The 22,813-nt window shown below is 42.5% G+C and overlaps 1 protein-coding gene across 1 annotated transcript in view; it reads left to right on the top strand.

The window, feature by feature from the left end:
- Positions 1-22,813, top strand: part of LOC137625278 (uncharacterized) — an 82,736-nt gene that overhangs the window by 14,330 nt on the left and 45,593 nt on the right. The window contains exons 2-3 of the mRNA XM_068356078.1: positions 4,252-4,469; positions 12,012-12,104. Of these exons, the coding sequence (XP_068212179.1) occupies positions 4,252-4,469; positions 12,012-12,104 (311 nt within the window). The remainder of the gene's footprint in view (positions 1-4,251; positions 4,470-12,011; positions 12,105-22,813) is intronic.

The following is a 22,813-nucleotide window of genomic DNA, read 5'->3' on the forward strand; positions in this document are numbered from 1 at the left end:
TATTGCTAAGACTCAGAATCCTGGGGTGTCGGACCCTCGGTTCGACTCCTTCCAGATTTCGAGTCTTCGTTCTGTAACAGATGACCCAGACCATCTCCTACTCTGCCCAGTAAGGAGTCTGAGGCTATATCTCAAAAGAACGGCTGCAGTCCGTCCCCAGGTGCAGGCATTGTTTGTGAGCACTGGGAGGACTAAGAGGAGGGTCACCAAGAATACCATCTCGACATGGATTCATAAGGTGATTCATCTGTCCCTGAATCCAGACCCTCCTCCGTCACATCGCTCTAGAGCACATGAAAAGAAAAATTTCCCAGTGACGCAAGTTCTTCAAGCTGGGGTGTGGAAGCGTCAGACGACCTTCGCAGCCCACTACCTGCAAGACGTGACCCACAGGAGGCTCGATACATTTTCTATCGGCCCTTTGGTGGCGGCACAACAGCTGGTTTAAAACCTCAGGCTCCTTAATGGACAAGTAGCAGAAGGTTGAGGGCATTGTTACCCGGTCTTAGTCTGCATGAATGAAAAGGTATGTCTGGCCCTTACTCTTTTCTTCATCCTCCCCTCTCTTGGAAAAAGCAGCATCTTGGGTTCTCTGCACAGCTGACCTTAAACCACTGCAGTAAACCATGTTTCCTTGTGTTCCTAGTATTAAGCTAATACTGTCACGTCCCCATACCCTGACGAGGAGGTATTGGGAGAGTCCTAACCTAAAGTTTCCTTCTAAAGGACTACAGGTCAACTTCCTAGGACGAGTCACACTTTATACCTTCACACACAGCTTACGTAGGCCGCAGCCCTTGCATAGCAAGGTTCTAGCGAGGTGTAGGGACTCCTTATTGTTGAGCGCTGACACACTCAGATACCGAGTCCCCGGGCAAAGCCAAAAGCCAGTACTGGCCGGGATTTTCCACCCTTTCTAATGGGTGAGTCACCCCTATCAAATATCGTGGTTTATATGTCAGTTACGGAACAAATGACAAATTCGTAGATAATTTGTATTTTTCCTAACTATACAAACCTTAGCTATTAAATCAAACTTGCCCGCCAGCCCTATCCCCCTTGAAGTCCTACCTCTAAGCAAAGTGAGCTCAAGCACAGGTGTGTGTGTGGGGGGGGGGGTAGCAAGTTACCCTCCCTACCCCCTGCTAACTAGCGGTGGGGTAGTAAACCCTCGTTAAAATTCTAGTGGCTCGTCATTTCAGTTACACCGAAAGTAATAACCCCTATTAAATAGCCAAGGTTTGTATAATTAGGAAAAATACAAATTATCTACGAATTTGTGATATTTGAACAGTTTATGCATGTGGTACAATTGCACAGATGTAAATATTCTATTGTTTTATTTAGTATTTCAGTGACCATTTTAATTAACTCTCTGTGGTCTTTGGAGGCTAAACTAGAAAGGTACATTCCAGGCTAGAGTGTTATTGGATCCTTTAACTGGCCAGATAATGCTACATTGGATCCCTCTCTCAGGTTATGGCTCATGTTTCCTTTGCCTTCACATACACTGAATAGTCTGACTTATTCTTTACACATTCTCCTCTTTCCTCACATACTTGACAACACTGAGATAACCAAACAATTCTTCTTTGCTCAAGGGGTTAACTACTGCACTGCAATTGTTCAGTAGCTACTTTCCTCTTGGTAATGGTAGAAGATACTCTTTAGCTATGGTAAGCAGTTCTTCTAGAAGGACACTCCATAATTAAATCATTTGGGTTAGTTCTCTTGGTTGAGGGCACACTCAGGCACACTGTTCTATTTCCTTTCTTCATTGGGCTGTTATCCCTGTTGAAGCCCGTGGGCTTAGAGCATCCTGCATTTCCAACTAGGCTTGTACCTTGGTAAGCAATGATAATAATAGAGGAATGTCTTGGTAGACTCGCTCAGCCATGAGGGGCAGGTGATAGGATCAGAGGACCCCTACTTCCATGCGTGGTGGAAAGACTTCTTGCCCGTTAGGGATTCCAACGATAGCCAGTCCCAGACCTGTCTGCATGATGTAAGATGCCTTTCCACCCTTCTGCCTGATGCGTTGAATAATCAAGACTGTGATGACATCAGGCTAACCCTGGTATCACTGCTTAATAGATTCTGGACCTACTCATGCTCTTAGTTGAGATTCCAGTGGAATTACAGCAATGCCTCAACCACCTTTGTCAGCCTCATCTACTGCCACTTTACGGGTAGAGACTATCCAGCATCTCCGAGCAAGAGACCTTTGTGAGGCACTGCACAGGAGATTTCTAGAGATATCTGCAAATCTTCTGCAGTTGCTGTTGGGGAAAGTTGGTCTTCTCTGATTGGTGTTGTGGACAGGATGTTTTTCCTGTTGGAGCTTCTCTGCAATTAATTGCTGATTTCTTCCTCTCTTCTATCTTCATGAGAAAAGTTTCTCTCAATCTCCCTGGTAAAATTTTGTTACCTAGTCTGGAGTAAAGTTTTTAAACTGAAAGGCTTGGACCTCTCCTCATTGTGGGAGTTGTCTATTCTCAGGAGGACCTGGTAGCAGTCCTGTCCTCCCAGAGATCTTGGAATCCCATCTTGGGATGTTACGAAAGTTCTTGGCTCTCTGAAACGCACTCCGTACAAGCCCTTAAGAAGAGCATTGGACAGGTGTCTGACACTGGCGAAGAGAGTAGGCGAGTGGCATGGCATCTCCTGTGCCATTAGTCATTCCGAGTGATGGAAAAAGGGCTCGATGACCTTCGTTCTGGAGTTTGTAGGCAAGACTCGGAATCCCTCAGGCCATGACCCTAGGTTTGAGTCTTTTTCCATCTCCTCTCTTTTAGATGTGACTAACGATTGAGATGACCTACTTCTGTGTCATATTAGAGCTCTACAGCACTATCGTAAGAGAACGAGGCATTTCAAGCCAGAGCATAAGTTGTTCCTCAGCCGATCTCGTAAGGCCATTAGACTCGTATACTCTGCTTCTGTGGAAGCCTCGAGTAGTCTACCTATTCCGTTAACCACCAATGTCAGATTAATCTTTTCCACCCTCGCATTCAGAAAGAATATTTCCGTGGCACAATTGCTGAAGGCAGGCGTCTGGAATCGTTTTACAACCTTCACTGCCCACTACCTGCAGAAGTATACCCACAAATCCCTTGACACATTCTCCTTAGGACCTGTGATACCTGTTCAGCAGGTTGTATAGGAAGCCTAGCATCCTCATCGGACCAGAAGCGTCTTGTCTTAGATAGCGGTCGCAATCTAAGTCCAAGAATGAAAGTTACTGTAAGAATGTCTGGCCATTTTTCCTTTCTTCCTCTCCATCCTTAAGGTTTAGCAATCATTCCGCTACCTACCTGGATCGTACGATCCATGCAGGTAAGCTACTCGGCAGAGAACCTTTCCTTTACTTTATTGTATTGAAGTATTTTCCAAATCCATCTGTACAAGGGGAAGGATGGAGAGAAGGTATGTGCTCCCAGTCATCTTATAATGCTTATACATTCGGACACTCATATCCAGAAGGACGTAGATTCCTTCTAGATTGTGCACTAGTCCGTAGTGGAGGCCTTGTCTAGCGCCTGTGATATCCCTATGCTCAGGTAGTTAACCCTTTAACCCCCAGGCTATTTGGAAATGTCCAACCCTTAACCCCCAGGGGGTTATTTTTTTTCCAGCACATTTTGCAGTATATTTTTTTTAAATTGCTCTAACAGCCTTAATTTTTGTCATAGAGAGGTCAGGTTGGTCTCATTCTCTTGGAAAAAGCCTGAATTTTTTCAAAAAATTATAAAAAAACATGAAAAAAAAAATTTTTATAGCATTTTTTTGCAAGGACGTACCGGTACGTCCATGGGGGTAAAGGGATGGCTTTTGTGAAACGTACCAGTACGTCCTTTTGGGGGTAAAAGGGTTAAGAGGTTGACGTGAAGTCATGAATTTTGCTTCTTTTACAGAATCAAAGTACATCGATATTTCTGCCATCCTAAGGGTGAGCCTCCACTTAAATGTTTAAGGTTTGTATTATGTATGGGAATAAGTCATAAATTTTTTAATTAATTTGTATTTCTCTCAACGCTTATTAAAACTCAGGTATTTATGGTTAGGAAAATTCAAATTTGTCAAAAATTTGCTATATTTAAAGGACTGGATCATTGTATAGCTAGGTGAAATACAAAATACTTGGAAAATATACCTTGTTTTGATTTTAGAGGATGGGAAAATCACACTTTTTGATTTTGAGTACAGTACTGTGAATCTGTACCCTGACATTTAATTGAATACATCTTTCAGAAATTGAAGCAAAGTTTCAAGAAGCAAATATGAGGCCAGAGTTCTTCAGGGGATTTCCCCTCCTTGTCAGAAGGCTTCAGCTGCTTGCAGAAAAAACGCTAGAGAACATGGAGTCCCTCATGCATCTCCTGGAAGATTTGTTGAAGATCGTCTCGCTCCAGCAATGCCGCCGTTTATACGGAGCTTTAATCAAGCTGTATGTGGCAGCTAAATTACTTGTGAGTTAGAGTTGTAGTTTTTTTTTAATTGCTACTGTGCATTTAAGTACTTGAAACAAACCTTTAAATTTTCAATATTTAACTTAGCCGGTGATTATAATAGCTGCAACTCTGTTGCTCGACAGAAAAACTCTACGGAAAAATTCGCCAGCGATCGCTACACAGGTAGGGGGTGTACTCAACAGCGCCATCTGTCGTTCAGATACCCAGTACTCATTGTAAACAAAGAACTCAATTTTCTCTCTGTCGAGCTATCGACAAGACGCTCTTATTCGCCGTTGCTAAACTGGAGTTTTTTCACAACTAATTGGTGAAGTACTTTATTCTAGTTTTGAGCTTTCGCTATGCAGGTGTTTTATCTTCATCTTAAATCTTGAACTCGTTTTGGATAGATTTAATTATGGTGACAAAGAGAGTATGGACTTTCTTTCACTTTTAAATGGCCGACCCTTCCCTTAGACGGAAGTGTGTTTAGGCTTTTAGTAATTCTTATCACGTTATAGATTTTCCTCTATATATTTTATATCTCTCTGCCTTTATTAGGCCTCTTCGATTAACTTTCCATTTATTATAAACATATAAAAATAAATTTTAATGTTTTGTTTATATAGACCTTTCCTGAGAGTAGGCGGTCCTAACTTGGAAACCGAAGTTAATCAACGTTGAGCCCTTTATATCGTAATTAGCTTTTAAAGAGCTAAGGATTTAAAACTGTTTTCAAAGATGAACTAACGTTTAGTTTTTTTTTTATGCTACGCAGTTGTTGACGTTCAGGACGTTCAACATGCGCTCTATCGTTACGATAGAGAGAGAGTGTATCACGGTTTCACTTTGCAGTAAGAGTAAATCGATTCTGACGTTTTGTTCATTCTTTCTTAGCTTAAATGTTTTAAATTCTAATTTAAAGGAACTTTTTATTGAAAAACCTTTCAGTTTTTTCCTTTAGTCAAATAACATGTTTTTTTTTTTGACGAAATATAATTGGGCTCTTCTCTTAGGTGCGAAATCAAGAGAGAAAGAGAGAGAGAGATAGAGACGGAGGGAGAGAGAGGAGAGAAAACGTTCCGTTCAAGCGGGTAACGTTGTTCTCGTGTTACTCGTGTCCCTAGTCGCTGTACGGGGAGGAAGGATAAAACGTTTTTAGGTTTTTATTCTCGTCCCCAGGCTATGTGCGGTGAGAGATTGAAAACGTAGTTATATGAACTAGTGTTTAGTCTCTTTCCCAGCCACTGATTTTTTTTATCTTAAAATATGTTTTCTGTTTTTTGCTGGTATTAATGAGCTTGCATTATACGACTGATTTCGCAATTACTAACTTTTAAAGAAGGGTAGAATTGCGTGTTTCAGGTAGAAATAAGTGCAAAACAGAAAATCGAAGTGATAAAGTGATATGCGCAAAGTGTTACAGTGTTGCGTCCGAGGCGCAAAGTGTTACAGTGTTGCGTCCGAGGGTTCGTCTGTTCGTGCCTGTCGTTCACCTAGTCCGGGACCTCTTACATGCTCCCAAGCCCAGGGGAGAAGTAATGTCAAACGACTTATGGGTTCGAGAGGCCTTGACCAACGAACAGACGTTTTTCCCTCTATGGTATCGGGTGTATCTTACCAAGATCTCCCCTACCATAAGACGAGAGAGACGTTGTTTCTCCTCGTCATCCGTAGGCTTTTCGCATAAGAAACCTGTCACAAGGTTTCGAAGCCCTTAAGCGAAAGTCAGTCCTTTCAGGACAGGTCCAGCGTCCTGGTTACAACCATTAGGACAGCTCTGACCCTATGCAGTCATCGGATAACTGCTCGTCGCCTAACAAAAAGTAACACAGACTCCGAGAGTCTTTTTTTGTAGGCAAAGTGTTGCGGTCACAGACGTTACCCTCGTCTCTTACCACAACCATTTCCGTTGATCCTTAATGGGTTGTATGGCAAGACATGCAGTATATGCTTGCCTCCCTTATGGAAGACTATTCTACCGATTAGTCCGTTGAGTCTAGCCGTTTATCTCATCGATATCCTGGCTTTCAGCCAACCTAACGTTCCTTTGTGCTTACTGTTGACGTTGGCGTAGCTTAGTCACGTCAGTCAGGTTGTTTAGAACCACACTCGATGCGGTCTCGTGTGGTTTTTCAGCCGCATTTGGACGTTAGGCCACTTGCTGATGCTCCTGTGGACGTTCAAGACGTTCACTAACAATCGGAGTTGACTTGTTTTGACGCTGTGCGTCAACCTCCGCATTCTAGAGTCGTTTTGACTGCTCAGTCTAGGCAGTCAAAGCAGTCTCGAGTGGACGCTGTGCGTCCTCACGCACCTGTTGTTGTTGACAGTTCAGTTGTTGACAGTTCACAGACTGTCAAGCAGTTACATGACGTTGCGTTCTGGTCCGCTACTAATGCACCAGTGAGAGACTCAGCTTTTATCGGACAAGGTTCCTGTAGATGAGGAAGTTGCTGTTCTCCCTCCTACTGATATTCCCTTGAGGACTCTGTCAGATGGAGAGGAGCCTAAAGCTGCTTAGCCTCCTATGGACTTTAATTAAATCATGATGATTTTTTTTAAGGATGTTCGTCCGGATCTTTTTGTAACTGCTGCTCCTCGTTCGCCTAAACGTCAGAGCTTACACTAGGCCTAGCTACTTCGAAGCCGTTGTTTTTAAGCTAGTGCTCTCTCGCCCTCCTAGAGAGCGTTACGTTGGCTAGGCGACTGGTTTTTCACCAGGAGGAGTTTGGGGGATACAGCCTTTGCTTTCCCTTCTTTTAAACTGGTTTATAGAGCGAGAGTCTGATATGACACGAGAGAAGTTCTCGGCTTGGGAGTTCATGCCTCTGCCCAGATAGACTTCTCAATTCTGGTAGACTCTCCCTGGCGCCTAGCCAGGAGACGCTCCAAGTTGTTTACAGGTCAACTTCACAGCTGTTTTCGAGCCTTTGAAGTTTTGCTGTACTATTATGTCACGCATAACAAGGCTTTCAGGGATGGTAAACGGTTCCGCCTCAGTCGCTAACCCCGTCTGTTGCCACACCTGCTCCCGTAGACCCTAAATGGGCTTTGCTGCAAGACATGCAGTCCAAGCTTGCGTCCTTGATAGAGGACTTAAATGCGGAGAAGGTTGCTACTGAACCTTCTGGCCAACAACCTTCCAACCGGTCGGTTGTGCGCCCTGTTGACGCTGAGGTAACCTACTCGCATCTGCCAGTTGAGGTGGTTCCTCCACCGATGCGACCCAGTGTGGGTTGCCAGCCGCACGTTGACGTTAAGCGACGCTCGGAGGTGGTTGTTGACGTTCAGGACGTTCAACAACCAGCAGAGGTGACTTGTTTTGACGCAGTGCGTCAACCTCAGCAACCCGGTAGGGTGTTGACTGCACAACCCAGACGGTCTAGACAGTCTCGGGTTGACGCTGTGCTTCCTCGCGCACCCATGGTTGTTGACAGTTCACAGACTGTGCAGCAGTTCCATGATATTGCGTCCGGCTCCGTCACGCATCCACCAGTGCGACCGGATTCAGCGAGCCAGACGTTGCCTACTCCGTTGCCGTTTCCTCATCAGTTTCGGATGAGGAACCCTCTGATGAGGACGTTGCTGAACAACAAGACGATCAGCCCCCAGCCCTGCTATCCATCCAGAAGATGCTGAAGAAGGAACGCTGCTCAGTCAGGCTGTGGATGAGTCTGGTAGGGACGCTGTCATCCGTGGAACAATTTGTGTCACTAGGAAGACTACACCTCCGTCCTCTTCAATACCATCTAGCTTTTCACTGGAAAAAGGACAAGACGCTAGAAGCGGTCTCGATCCCGGTTTCCGAAAAGATAAAGTCTTGTCTGACTTGGTGAAAGGACAATATCAACCTAAGAGAGGGTCTTCCCCTGGCTGTTCAGACTCCCAACCACGTTCTCTTCTCGGACGCATCGGACGTAGGCTGGGGTGCGACATTAGACGGTCGGGAATGCTCGGGAATATGGAACTCGAGTCAAAGGACAATGCATTTCAACTGCAAGGAGCTACTGGCAGTACGTCTGGCCTGGAAAAGCTTCAGGTCTCTCCTTCAAGGCAAAGTGGTGGAGGTGAACTCGGACAACACCACGGCTTTGGCGTACATCTCCAAGCAAGGAGGGACCTACTCTCTGACGTTGTACGAGATAGCAAGGGACCTCCTCACCTGGTCAAAAGGTCTAAACATTTCACTAGTAACGAGGTTCATCCAAGGCAACTTGAATGTCATGGCAGATTGTCTCAGTCGGAAGGGACAAATAATTCCAACAGAATGGACCCTCCACAAGGATGTATGCAAGAGACTTTGGGCCACCTGGGGCCAGCCAACCATAGATCTCTTCGCAACCTCGATGACCAAGAGGCTCCCAATATTTTGCTCACCAATCCCGGACCCAGCAGCAGTTCATATAAATGCCTTTCTCCTAGATTGGTCACATCTAGATCTATATGCATTCCCTCCGTTCAAGATTGTCAACAAGGTACTGCAGAAGTTCGCCTCTCACGAAGGGACAAGGTTGACGCTAGTTGCTCCCCTCTGGCCCGCGAGAGAATGGTTCACCGAGGTACTTCGATGGCTAGTAGACGTTCCCAGAACACTTCCCCTAAGGGTGGACCTTCTACGTCAGCCACACGTAAAGAAGGTACACCAAGGCCTCCACGCTCTTCGTCTGACTGCCTTCAGACTATCGAAAGACTCTCGAGAGCTAGAGGCTTTTCGAAGGAGGCAGCCAGAGCGATTGCTAGAGCAAGGAGAACATCCACCCTTAGAGTCTACCAATCGAAGTGGGAAATCTTCCGAAACTGGTGCAAGTCAGTATCCGTATCCTCGACCAGTACCTCTGTAACTCAAATAGCTTACTTCCTCTTATATCTGAGGAAAGAACGATCTCTTTCAGCTCCCACTATCAAGGGTTACAGAAGCATGTTGGCATCAGTCTTCCGTCACAGAGGCTTAGATCTTTCCAACAATAAAGATCTACAGGACCTCCTTAAGTCTTTTGAGACCACGAAGGAGCGTCGTTTGGTTACACCTGGTTGGAATTTAGACGTGGTACTAAGATTCCTCATGTCAGACAGGTTCGAGCCGCTACAATCAGCCTCCCTGAAAGATCTCACCTTAAAGACTCTTTTCCTGGTATGCTTAGCCACAGCTAAAAGAGTCAGTGAGATTCATGCCTTCAGCAAGAAAATCGGATTCTCATCTGAAACGGCTACATGTTCTCTACAAATTGGTTTTCTAGCCAAAAACGAGCTGCCTTCTCGACCTTGGCCAAAATCGTTCGATATTCCAAGCTTATCGTATGGTTGGAAATGAACTAGAAAGAGTCTTATGCCCTGTAAGAGCTCTTAAGTTCTATTTAAAACGAACTAAACCTTTACGAGGCCCGTCTGAAGCTTTATGGTGTTCAGTTAAGAAACCATCATTGCCTATGTCAAAGAATGCTTTATCCTATTTTATCAGACTGTTAATACGAGAAGCTCATTCCCATCTGAATGAGGAAGACCAAGCTTTGCTGAAGGTAAGGACACACGAAGTTAGAGCTGTCGCAACTTCCGTGGCCTTTAAACAAAATAGATCTCTGCAAAGTATAATCGACGCAACCTATTGGAGAAGCAAGTCAGTGTTCGCGTCTTTTTATCTTAAGGATGTCCAGTCTCTTTACGAGAACTGCTACACTCTGGGACCATTCGTAGCAGCGAGTGCAGTAGTGGGTGAGGGCTCAACCACTACAATTCCCTAATTCCATAACCTTTTTAATCTTTCTCTTGAAATGTTTTTATTGTTGTTTTTGGGTTGTCCGGAAGGCTAAGAAGCCTTTCGCATCCTAGTTGATTTGGCGGGTGGTCAAAGTCATTTCTTGAGAAGCGCCTAGATTAGAGGTTTTGATGAGGTCCTGTTGTATGGGTTGCAACCCTTGATACTTCAGATCCTAGGGGTCGCTCAGCATCCTAAGAGCATCGCGAGGCTCCGTAAGGAAGACGTACTTAAAAAGGCAGAGTAATTGTTCAAGTCGACTTCCTTACCAGGTACCTATTTATTTTGTTTTAGTTATTTTGATAACTTCTAAAATGAAATAAAAATTCTTAGCTCATATGATGTAAACATATTTTGCTGGTCTCTACCCACCCCCCTGGGTGTGAATCAGCTATTATAATCACCGGCTAAGTTAAATATTGAAAAATGTTATTTTGATAATAAAATAAATTTTTGAATATACTTACCCGGTGATTATAAATTAAAGGACCCTCCCTTCCTCCCCAATAGAGACGCAGTGGACCGAGGAGAAAATTGAGTTCTTTGTTTACAATGAGTACTGGGTATCTGAACGACAGATGGCGCTGTTGAGTACACCCCCTACCTGTGTAGCGATCGCTGGCGAATTTTTCCGTAGAGTTTTTCTGTCGAGCAACAGAGTTGCAGCTATTATAATCACCGGGTAAGTATATTCAAAAATTTATTTTATTATCAAAATAACATTTTTAAACGAGGTGTTAGTCGCCTATCATATCCACAGCATCAGGTCGAAGTTGTTTGTTTTCAGCTGGGGTCTATGCTGAAGCAGTTGTAGTTCTGGATGTTGAGGGGACCTCCCTTAAGCATGACTTTGAAACTTCAGGGGCAATGTTTGGTGTCTGTCTTGGTCTTTTCCCTCCTTTAAATGCAATTCTCTCACAGTCAAAGTGATGAGCAAAAGCATGAATCTGCTTATGCTGTAGCAAACTGGAACGCTCATTTGGCATAGCATTATCCAACGGTTTCACTCCACTTCATCAATTGGAAATGATAATACTTAGGTGTTTGGTTCATCCCTGTAATTTTCTTGACTGTCATAGATAGTTCACTTCATAGACATTGTTTGATGTTAGCAAAGACCCTTGAAATATAAAAGAAATAGATTCCTAAGAGAATTATTGGGACAAGCTACAGTCCTTACAAAAGTGTCTGTTCTATCTAAGACTTCTCAGCTTTGTCAGTCAGTATTTCAGAATTTTGCCAGATTAAATTTATTTTTTTACTACAGTTTAGATAGACCCATTCTATGATTCCCCATAAGTTACTAGAATTGAATAAAAATGCTAGAAAAGCCCTAACTTGGCCATTATTCTATATCGAATATAATTATTTGCGATGCATCATCAGATACTGGCATCCAAATTTCGTAACCTGAAGTCGCAAGTTACTAGTCCTTCTATTTAACTGGTTTATGATTTTTCCTAACCATGAAAACCTAAGAGCTTTAAGTTAGGCTTTGTTGGTGGGCTCGGCACACCTCCAACCCAGCAGCGACCACCATAGTACGACCTCGTTAAAAGTTTAAACAACGACACCAGCTTTGCGGAAGTCATGCTCCCATGAAGGACTCGTGTTTGTATGGTTAGGAAAAGTACAAAATACTTTTGAAATTTGAGATGCATTTTGGTTTTATTTGTCCCTAATTATGTTCCATCCACTCAGCATCTGTTCTTTACTTTATCAATCTTGAAGATACAAAGACGAACCCATCCTCAGCGAAGATGCTTCTCTCTCTAATGCTGTTATTACATTTTTGTTTTCCACAGAATTTACACCGGAAAAAGTGTCCTTATGATGAAATCTTGAAACGGTTTCCTTTCTTCAACTGGGAGCAGATTAAGACAGATTTCCATCTTTATGTGAGTTTCACCGTGTGTACTCTTTTGTAGGTAAATTAGAAGGTATTGAAACGAGGAAAGAATGTTGTTATTTGAGGCTTAGTTTTAAGGTATTTTGGGGTAAATTGAAGATGTATTTACGGAAAGTCCTCAACTTTCAAACTTAATAGGTTCCTAGAAGCTCTTTATAAGTCAAATTTTCAATATTTAACTTAGCCGGTGATTATAATAGCTGCAACTCTGTTGCTCGACAGAAAACTCTAAGGTAAAATTCGCCAGCGATCGCTACACAGGTTGCGGGTGTGCCCAACAGCGCCATCTGTCGTCCAGATACCCAGTACTCAATGTAAACAAAGAACTCAATTTTCTCTCTGTCGTGCTCCCGACAAGACGTGCTTATTCGCTGTTGCTAAACTGGATTTGTTTTCACAACTAATTGGTGAAGTACACTATTCTAGTTTTGAGCTTTCGCTGTGCAGGTGTGTTATCTTCATCTTAAATCTTGAACGTTTTGGATAGATTAAATTATGGTGACAAAGAGAGTATGGACTTTCTTTCACTTTTAAATGGCCGACACTTCCCTTAGACGGAAGTGTGTTTAGGCTTTTAGTAATTATATCACGTTATAGATTTTCCTCTATATATTTTATATCTCTCCGCCTTTATTAGGCCTCTTCGATTAACTTTTCATTTATTATAAACATATAAAAATAATTTTAATGTTTTGTTTATATAGACCTTTCCTGAGAGTAGGCGGTCCTAACTTGGAAACCGAAGTTAATCAACGTTGAGCCCTTTATATCGTAATTAGCTTTTAAAGAGCTAAGGATTTAAAACTTTTTAAATGTAATATTTTATGAAAGAATTTCTTTGATAGTCTTCGTACTGTTTTCAAAGATGAACTAACGTTTAGTTTATTTATGCTACGCAGTTGTTGACGTTCAGGACGTTCAACATGCGCTCTATCGTTACGATAGAGAGAGAGTGTATCACGGTTTCACTTTGCAGTAAGAGTAAATCGATTCTGACGTTTTGTTCATTCTTTCTTAGCTTAAATGTTTTAAATTCTATTTTAAAGGAACTTTTTAATTGAAAAACCTTTCAGTTTTTTCCTTTACAGTGAACCCTCGCTACTTCGCGGTTCGACCATCGCGGATTCACCACTTCGCGGATTTTTTCCATAACCCATATATATACAGTAATATATATATATATATATATATATATATATATATATATATATATATATATATGAATGCATGTATTTATGTATATATGTAGGTATGTATATGTGTATACATATAAATATATATATATATACACACACACACACACACACACATATATATATATACATATATATATATATATATATATATATATATATATATATATCTAAAGTAGGAAGATGTGATGTAGTTCTAAGGGAAAAGTATGGGAAATATGTCTGGGTAATAAGCAAAGCTCTACCTCCAGTTTGTTTCTTCATTATGATCAGAGATAAATGTAAACAAAACATTGGTTGCCATTTTTTATCGTGCTTTTTAGCGTGTTTAGGAAATGCATGATATAAAATCACCTTTAATATTTGTGCCTGTTTTAGTTTAGGGTACTGTAGTACATGCATTAAGTGTTCTGTACATTAAAGGGTAGTTTGTTAACAGAACTACGTACAAGGGAAGGTTTTAAAAGTCTGAATATACATGTTGAATAAATAGGTAAATATGGTGTCACTACTTCGCGGATTTTCACCTATCGCGGCCGCGACTGGAACCTATCTACCGCGATAAACGAGGGTTCACTGTAGTCAAATAACATGGTTTTTTGACGAAATATATTGGGCTCTTCTCTTAGGTGCGAATTCAAGAGAGAAAGAGAGAGAGAGATAGAGACGGAGGGAGAGAGAGGAGAGAAAACATTCCGTTCAAGCGGGTAACGTTGTTCTCGAGTTACTCTCGTCCCTAGTCGCTGTACGGGGAGGTAGGATAAAACGTTTTAGTTTTTTTTTTATTCTCGTCCCCAGGCTATGTGCGGTGAGAGATTGAAAACGTAGTTTTATGAACTGGTGTTTAGTCTCTTTCCCAGCCACTGATTTTTTTTTTTATCTTAAAATATGTTTTCTGTTTTTTGCTGGTATTAATGAGCTTGCATTATACGACTGATTTCGCAATTACTACCTTTTAATGAAGGGTAGAATTGCGTGTTTCAGGTAGAAATCAGTAAAAGTTTCGATTTCAGTGAAATAAGTGCAAAACAGAAAATCGAAGTGATAAAGTGATATGCGCAAAGTGTTACAGTGTTGCGTCCGAGGGTTCGTCTGTTCGTGCCTGTCGTTCACCTAGTCCGGGACCTCTTACATGCTCCCAAGCCCAGGGGAGAAGTAATGTCAAACGACTTATGGGTTCGAGAGGCCTTGACCAACGAACAGACGTTTTCCCTCTATGGTATCGGGAGTATCTTACCAAGATCTCCCCTACCATAAGACGAGAGAGACGTTGTTTCTCCTCGTCATCCGAAGGCTTTTCGCATAAGAAACCTGTCACAAGGTTTCGAAGCCCTTAAGCGAAAGTCAGTCCTTTCAGGACAGGTCCAGCGTCCTGGTTACAACCATTAGGACAGCTCTGACCCTATGCAGTCATCGGATAACTGCTCGCCGCCTAACAAAAGCGTAACACAGACTCCGAGAGTCTTTTTTTGTAGGCAAAGTGTTGCGGTCACAGACGTTACCCTCGTCTCTTACCACAACCATTTCCGTTGATCCTTAATGGGTTGTATGGCAAGACATGCAGTATATGCTTGCCTCCCTTATGGAAGACTATTCTGCCGATTAGTCCGTTGAGTCTAGCCGTTTATCTCATCGATATCCTGGCTTTCAGCCAACCTAACGTTCCTTTGTGCTTACTGTTGACGTTGGCGTAGCTTAGTCACGTCAGTCAGGTTGTTTAGAACCACACTCGATGCGGTCTCGTGTGGTTTTTCAGCCGCATTTGGACGTTAGGCCACTTGCTGATGCTCCTGTTGACGTTCAAGACGTTCACTAACAATCGGAGTTGACTTGTTTTGACGCTGTGCGTCAACCTCCGCATTCTAGAGTTGTTTTGACTGCTCAGTCTAGGCAGTCAAAGCAGTCTCGAGTGGACGCTGTGCGTCCTCACGCACCTGTTGTGGTTGACAGTTCAGTTGTTGACAGTTCACAGACTGTCAAGCAGTTACATGACGTTGCGTTCTGGTCCGCTACTAATGCACCAGTGAGTGTGGACTCTGCTTGTAAAGCATTGCCACCACGGTAGGTCTCTCCCTTGCTTGAGACTCAGCTTTTATCGGACAAGGTTCCTGTAGATGAGGAAGTTGCTGTTCTCCCTACTACTGATATTCCCTTGAGGACTCTGTCAGATGGAGTGGAGCCTAAAGCTGCTTAGCCTCCTATGGACTTTAATTAAATCATGATGATTTTTTTAAGGATCTTTGTCCGGATCTTTTTGTAACTGCTGCTCCTCGTTCGCCTAAACGTCAGAGCTTACACTAGGCCTAGCTACTTCGAAGCCGTTGTTTTTAAGCTAGTGCTCTCTCGCTCTCCTAGAGAGCTTTACGTTGGCTAGGCGACTGGTTTTTCACCAGGAGGAGTTTGGGGGATACAGCCTTTGCTTTCCCTTCTTTTAAACTGGTTTATAGAGCGAGAGTCTGATATAACACGAGAGAAGTTCTCGGCTTGGGAGTTCATGCCTCTGCCCAGATAGACTTCTCAATTCTTGTAGACTCTCCCTGGCGCCTAGCCAGGAGACGCTCCAAGTTGTTTACTGGTCAACTTCACAGCTGTTTTCGAGCCTTTGAAGTTTTGCTGTACAATTATGTCACGCATAACAAGGCTTTCAGGGATGGTAAACGGTACCGCCTCAGTCGCTAACCCCGTCTGTTGCCACACCTGCTCCCGTAGACCCTAAATGGGCTTTGCTGCAAGACATGCAGTCCAAGCTGGCATCCTTGATAGAGGACTTTAATGCGGAGAAGGTTGCTACCGAACCTTCTGGCCAACAACCTTCCAACCGGTCGGTTGTGTGCCCTGTTGACGCTGAGGTAACCTACTCGCGTCTGCCAGTTGAGGTGGTTCCTCCACCGATGCGACCCAGTGTGGGTTGCCAGCCGCACGTTGACGTTAAACGACGCTCGGAGGTGGTTGTTGACGTTCAGGACGTTCAACAACCAGCAGAGGTGACTTGTTTTGACGCAGTGCGTCAACCTCAGCAACCCGGTAGGGTGTTGACTGCACAACCCAGACAGTCTAGACAGTCTCGGGTTGACGCTGTGCTTCCTCGCGCACCCATGGTTGTTGACAGTTCACAGACTGTGCAGCAGTTCCATGATATTGCGTCCGGCTCCGTCACGCATCCACCAGTGCGACCGGACTCAGCGAGCCTGACGTTGCCCACTCCGTTGCCGTTTCCTCATCAGTTTTCGGATGAGGAACCCTCTGATGAGGACGTTGCTGAACAACAAGACGATCAGCCCCCAGAATAGATCAAGCCCTGCTATCCATCCAGAAGATGCTGAAGAAGGAAAGCTGCTCAGTCAGGCTGTGGATGAGTCTGGTAGGGACGCTGTCATCCGTGGAACAATTTGTGTCACTAGGAAGACTACTCCTCCGTCCTCTTCAATACCATCTAGCTTTTCACTGGAAAAAGGACAAGACGCTAGAAGCGGTCTCGATCCCGGTTTCCGAAAAGATAAAGTCTTGTCTGACTTGGTGGAAGGACAATATCAACCTAAGAGAGGGTCTTCCCCTGGCTGTTCAGACTCCCAACCACGTTCTCTTCTCGGACGCATCGGACGTGGGCTGGGGCGCGACACTAGACGGTCGGGAATGCTCAGGACTGTGGAACTCGAGTCAGAGGAGCATGCATATCAACTGCAAGGAGCTGTTGGCAGTACATCTGGCCTTGAAAAGCTTCAAGTCTCTCCTTCGAGGCAAAGTGGTGGAAGTTAACTCGGACATCACCACGGCCTTGGCGTACATCTCCAAACAAGGAGGTACCCACTCACTGACGTTGTACGAGATCACAAGGGACCTGCTCATCTGGTCAAAAGGTCAAGACATCTCCCTAGTAACGAGGTTCATCCAAGGCGACTTGAACGTCATAGCAGATTGTCTCAGTCGGAAAGGGCAAGTAATTCCAACCGAATGGACCCTCCACAAGGATGTGTGCAAGAGACTTTGGGCCACTTGGGGTAAACCATCCATAGATCTCTTTGCAACCTCGCTGACCAAGAGGCTTCCAATCTATTGCTCTCCAGTCCCGGACCCAGCAGCAATACATATAGATGCTTTCCTCCTAGATTGGTCACATCTGGATCTCTACGCATTCCCACCGTTCAAGATTGTCAACAAGGTACTGCAGAAGTTCGCCTCTCACGAAGGGACAAGGTTGACGTTAGTTGCTTCCCTCTGGCCCGCGAGAGAATGGTTCACCGAGATACTTCGATGGTTAGTAGACGTTCCCAGTAGTCTTCCTCTAAGGGTAGACCTTCTACGTCAGCCACACGTAAAGAAGGTACTCCAAAGCCTCCACGCTCTTCGTCTGACTGCCTTCAGACTATCGAAAGACTCTCGAGAGCTAAAGGCTTTTCGAAGGAAGCAGCCAGTGCGATTGCTAGAGCAAGGAGAGCTTCTTCCATTAGAGTCTACCAATCGAAGCGGGAAGTCTTCCGAGACTGGTGCAAGTCAGTTTCTGTATCCTCGACCAGTACCTCTGTAGCCCAAATAGCTGTTTTTCTCTTATACCTGAGAAAAGGACGATCCCTTTCAGCTCCCACTATCAAGGGCTACAGAAGCATGTTGGCATCGGTCTTCCGGCATAGAGGCTTAGATCTTTCCAAACATAAAGATCTGCAAGACCTCCTTAAGTCTTTTGAGACCACCAAGGAGCGTCGTTTGGCTACCCCTTGATGGAATTTAGACGTGGTACTAAGATTCTTCATATCAGACAGGTTGGAGCCGTTACAATCAGCCTCCCTGAAAGATCTCACTCTTAAGACTCTTTTCCTGGTATGCTTAGCCCCGGCTAAAAGAGTCAGTGAGATTCATGCCTTCAGCAAGAACATAGGATTTTCGTCAGAAAAAGCCACTTGTTCGCTACAACTTGGTTTTCTAGCCAAAAATGAGCTGCCTTCTCGGCCTTGGCCTAAATCTTTCGATATCCCCAGCTTATCGGAGATCGTAGGCAATGAACTAGAAAGAGTCTTATGCCCTGTTAGAGCTCTTAAGTTCTATTTAAAGCGTACTAAACCTTTACAAGGCCAATCTGAAGCTTTATGGTATTCAGTTAAGAAACCATCCTTGCCTTTGTCAAAGAATGCTTGGTCAGACTTTATCAGATTGTTAATACGAGAAGCTCATTCACATCTGAGTGAGGAAGACCGAACTTTGCTTAAGGGGAAGACGCACGAAGTTAGAGCTGTAACAACTTCCGTGGCCTTTAAGCAAAATATATCTCTGCAAAGTATAATGGACGCAACCTATTGGAGAAGCAAGTCAGTGTTCGCGTCATTTTACTTGAAAGATGTCCAGTCTCTTTACAAGAACTGCTACACACTGGGACCATTCGTAGCAGCGAGTGCAGTAGTGGGTGAGGGCTCAACCACTACAATTCCCTAATTCCATACCCTTTTAATCTTTCTCTTGAAATGTTTTTATTGTTGTTTTTTGGGTTGTCCGGAAGGCTAAGAAGCCTTTCGCATCCTGATTGATTTGGCGGGTGGTCAAAGTCATTTCTTGAGAGCGCCTAGATTAGGGGTTTTGATGAGGTCCTGTTGTATGGGTTGCAACCCTTGATACTTCAGATCCTAGGGGTCGATCAGCATCCTAAGAGGATCGCGAGGCTCCGTAAGGAAGACGTACTTAAAAAGGCAGAGTAATTGTTCAAGTCGACTTCCTTACCAGGTACCTATTTATTTTGTTTTTGTTATTTTGATAACTTCTAAAATGAAATAAAAATTCTTAGCTCATAATAATGTAAACATATTTTGCTGGTCTCTACCCACCCCCCTGGGTGTGAATCAGCTATTATAATCACCGGCTAAGTTAAATATTGAAAAATTTTATTTTGATAATAAAATAAATTTTTGAATATACTTACCCGGTGATTATAAATTAAAGGACCCTCCCTTCCTCCCCAATAGAGACGCAGTGGGACGAGGAGAAAATTGAGTTCTTTGTTTACATTGAGTACTGGGTATCTGGACGACAGATGGCGCTGTTGGGCACACCAGCAACCTGTGTAGCGATCGCTGGCGAATTTTACCTTAGAGTTTTCTGTCGAGCAACAGTTGCAGCTATTATAATCACCGGGTAAGTATATTCAAAAATTTATTTTATCAAAATAACATTTTTGTTAAATTTTGTTGTAGGTTAGGTATCAACTAACTCGCGTGCCTATGGTTCTCGGCTGTAAAGGTCAACAAATAGTCCAGTTTCATCTGGCAAAGATCGTCTTGATTACTGCATTAACCCTTTTACCCCCAAAGGACGTACTGGTACGTTTCACAAAACTCATCCCTTTACCCCCATGGACGTACTGGTATGTCATTGCAAAAAACTGCTATTTACATTTTTTTTTTTGCATATTTTTGATATTTTTTTGAGAAACTTCAGGCATTTTCCAAGAGAATGAGACCAACCTGACCTCTCTATGACGAAAATTAAGGCTGTTAGAGCAATTTGAAAAAAATATACTGCAAAATGTGCTTGAAAAAAAATAACCCCTGGGGGTTAAGGGTTGGAAAGTTCCAAATAGCCTGGGGGTAAAAGGGTTAAATTACATGATATTGTTTTATTGCGGTATTCCATTGTGAACTTTTGATACAATATCCAAGATCTATGTGATTTCAGTTGGATTTGGGTTTGTATCTCTGAATGTCTGTAAGTTGAGGACCTTCTGCTATTGTATTTTGTCTTCGCTCTTTTCTGTTTGTAGGGTAAAACTTATGTATATTTGTTACTTGTATTAGTAGGTCCTTATAATATGCTAACTTTTTTTTATTACTTATCTATATTTTACTTGTCCACATCTATTTCAACCATTATGCTTTCTTAATGTCTTTAATTTTGGACCAATTGTTTTTATGTTGACCAGGCTGAAATGAGTCTTTTTATTGTTTATATATGACATATCTGTTTTTGACGTTGTTAATAGTTTATATAGGACATATCTGTTTTGATGCTGTTACTGTTTTTAGAATGATATATTGTTAATTTGTTCTCATCATTTATTTATTTCCTTATTTCCTTTCCTCACTGGGCTATTTTTCCCTATTGGAGCCCTTGGGCTTATAGCATCTTGTTTTTCCAACTAGGGTTGTAGCTTGGCTAGTAATAATAATAATAATACGGATATGTATTTTTATTTTATTGTTTTATATCTTTCTCACGCCTTTTACCCACTAGTAAGGACGTTGCTAGCCCCAAGACCTGTTTCTTAACCCAGTATGCTGCTAGAAGGAATAGCGAGTATTAAGCTAGTAGCAGCTCACAGCCAAGCAAGTGTGAGCTAAGCTTTGCACCTGTTCAAAGTGAGGATAGGGAGATAGTCCTCATCCAACCCCATTTTCCTGTAGCTCAAACTCAGTTTTTCAATTAGGGATGTTTTATGTTCATGGCACAACTTTAGTGAAATTATAGAGGATAAAACCAGTTACTAGTGCATTTGCCTTAGAAAATTTATGCATTTTATTTCTATTATTACTAGCTAAGCTGCAACCCTAGTTGGAAAAGCAGGATACTACAAGTCCGTGGATTTCAACAGGGAAAAATACAGTATCACAGTGAGGAGAGAAAATAATGAAGTAAATAAAATACATGAGAAATGATGAATAATTTGTATGAAGTATTTTAAGTTCAGTGACAACATTAAAATAAATCTGTTATATATAAACTATGAAGAGAATGTCAATCTGCTCAACATAAAAACATTTGCTGCAAGTTTGAACTTCTGAAGTCCCACTGATTCAACTGCCCAACTTGGAAGGTCATTCTACACTGTCACAGCTGGAATAAAAATTTTCTAGAGTACTACAGTGGAACCTCTACATACGAATTTAATCCGTTCCAGAACCAACTTCGGATGTAGAAATTGATCGGATGTCGAAACGAATTTTCCCATAAGAATACATTGAAATAGGATTAATCCGTGGTTGAGCCCAAAAACCTATGATAACTTCTTAATAAACTACTACACATAATTTTCCCATGAGAATAATGAACACTAAATTAGATAATAGACATGTAAATAAGAAGAATAGACATGTAAATAAGAAGAATTAGCAAAAAATGATAAATAAGAAACGGGTTTTTAGCGTCACTTTACCTTAGAAACTCCAGCGCAGGTGTTGTTAGTCTTGCTATGCAGAGAGGAGACGGACGGGCGGCGAGGAGGTAGAGAGGTTAACTACGATAAACGTACACTACCGTAACTTATTCTAACTTACACTAAGTGAACTTTAACATAACTTTTTTTATAATTTATATATTTTTTTTACATTTTCTTTTTTTCTTTTTGATGATTAATTTTAATCACTTTCACTCTCTACACTTAAAATTGATTGAATTTTTTTCTCTTCACTCTTTGCTGTTTTCTTTGAACCACTTCCTTCCTCTTCATCACGAGTTCGCTTCGTAGTTTTTTTAAAGAAGCTATCGATAGAAAGTTGCTTGGTACAGCTTTTCAGAATGTTTCGAAAATAAGGTAGGGAAACATCATCAAACTGCGCAGCTACACGACAAACCTGCAATTTCTTTGGATGGTATTTGTCGATGAAGTCGACCACGTCTTGATATTTTCCTAACACCTCTTTTATTTGCGCGGAACTTATTGCAAGTTCACTCATACGGACGCCACGCTCATGCTTTTCAATAATTCCTTGCTTTACTTCTAAAGAAAGCATTCCCTTATTCGTTTTCTCACCACTACCACTACCACTTGCGAAACTAAGCCTTTTAGGACCCATGATTTTCGTAAAATACCGTAAAAGGATGAATGTAAAAAATCACGATTAAAACACAATTAATAGCAGAACGCACAGGGCACAACCACATAAAGCCAACGAGAACAGAGGACTGACCAGAGCCACGCTAATTGAGGGTCCCTCCGAGGTTGAAGTGCTGCCTTCTATTGGCGGAAATAAAAAACACATCAGGCGCTATGAGCACCGACTACGCATACGAGTATTGTTTACTTCGGGTGTCGAAAAAAAAATTCGGGTGTAGAGTAGGAACGTGTTCGAATTGTACTTCGCGTGTCGAAAAATTCGGATACAACCGGTACGACGAAAATTGCTACTTCGTGTGTCGAAATAAAATTCGGGTGTAGAGTCAAAAATTTGCTCGAATTTTACTTCGGATGTTGGAAAATTCGGATGTAGATACGTTCGTGTGTAGAGGTTCCACTGTATGTAGTATTAAGCCTTATGATGGAGAAGGCATGGCTGTCCTAATTAACTACTAAAGTTAATAAGATACACATGGAAGATATTGTTATAGATATTGTATTGCATGTCTACTCACAAGAACTTTTTAGTAAAAGGAGTGAAAACAATGGAATGATATTCAGAAGAAAATATCAACAATTTGAAAGTTTATATTGATCAATGTACTAAACCAATACCAGATCCTTTTTCCATATCTTTGCATTGTTTAAGGTTTAAAGGTCACTCATGAATGGCAGAGGCAAGGGACAGTGACA

The sequence above is a fragment of the Palaemon carinicauda genome, chromosome 32 (genome assembly GCF_036898095.1).
Source record: "Palaemon carinicauda isolate YSFRI2023 chromosome 32, ASM3689809v2, whole genome shotgun sequence".
NCBI classification, from domain to species: domain Eukaryota; kingdom Metazoa; phylum Arthropoda; class Malacostraca; order Decapoda; family Palaemonidae; genus Palaemon; species Palaemon carinicauda.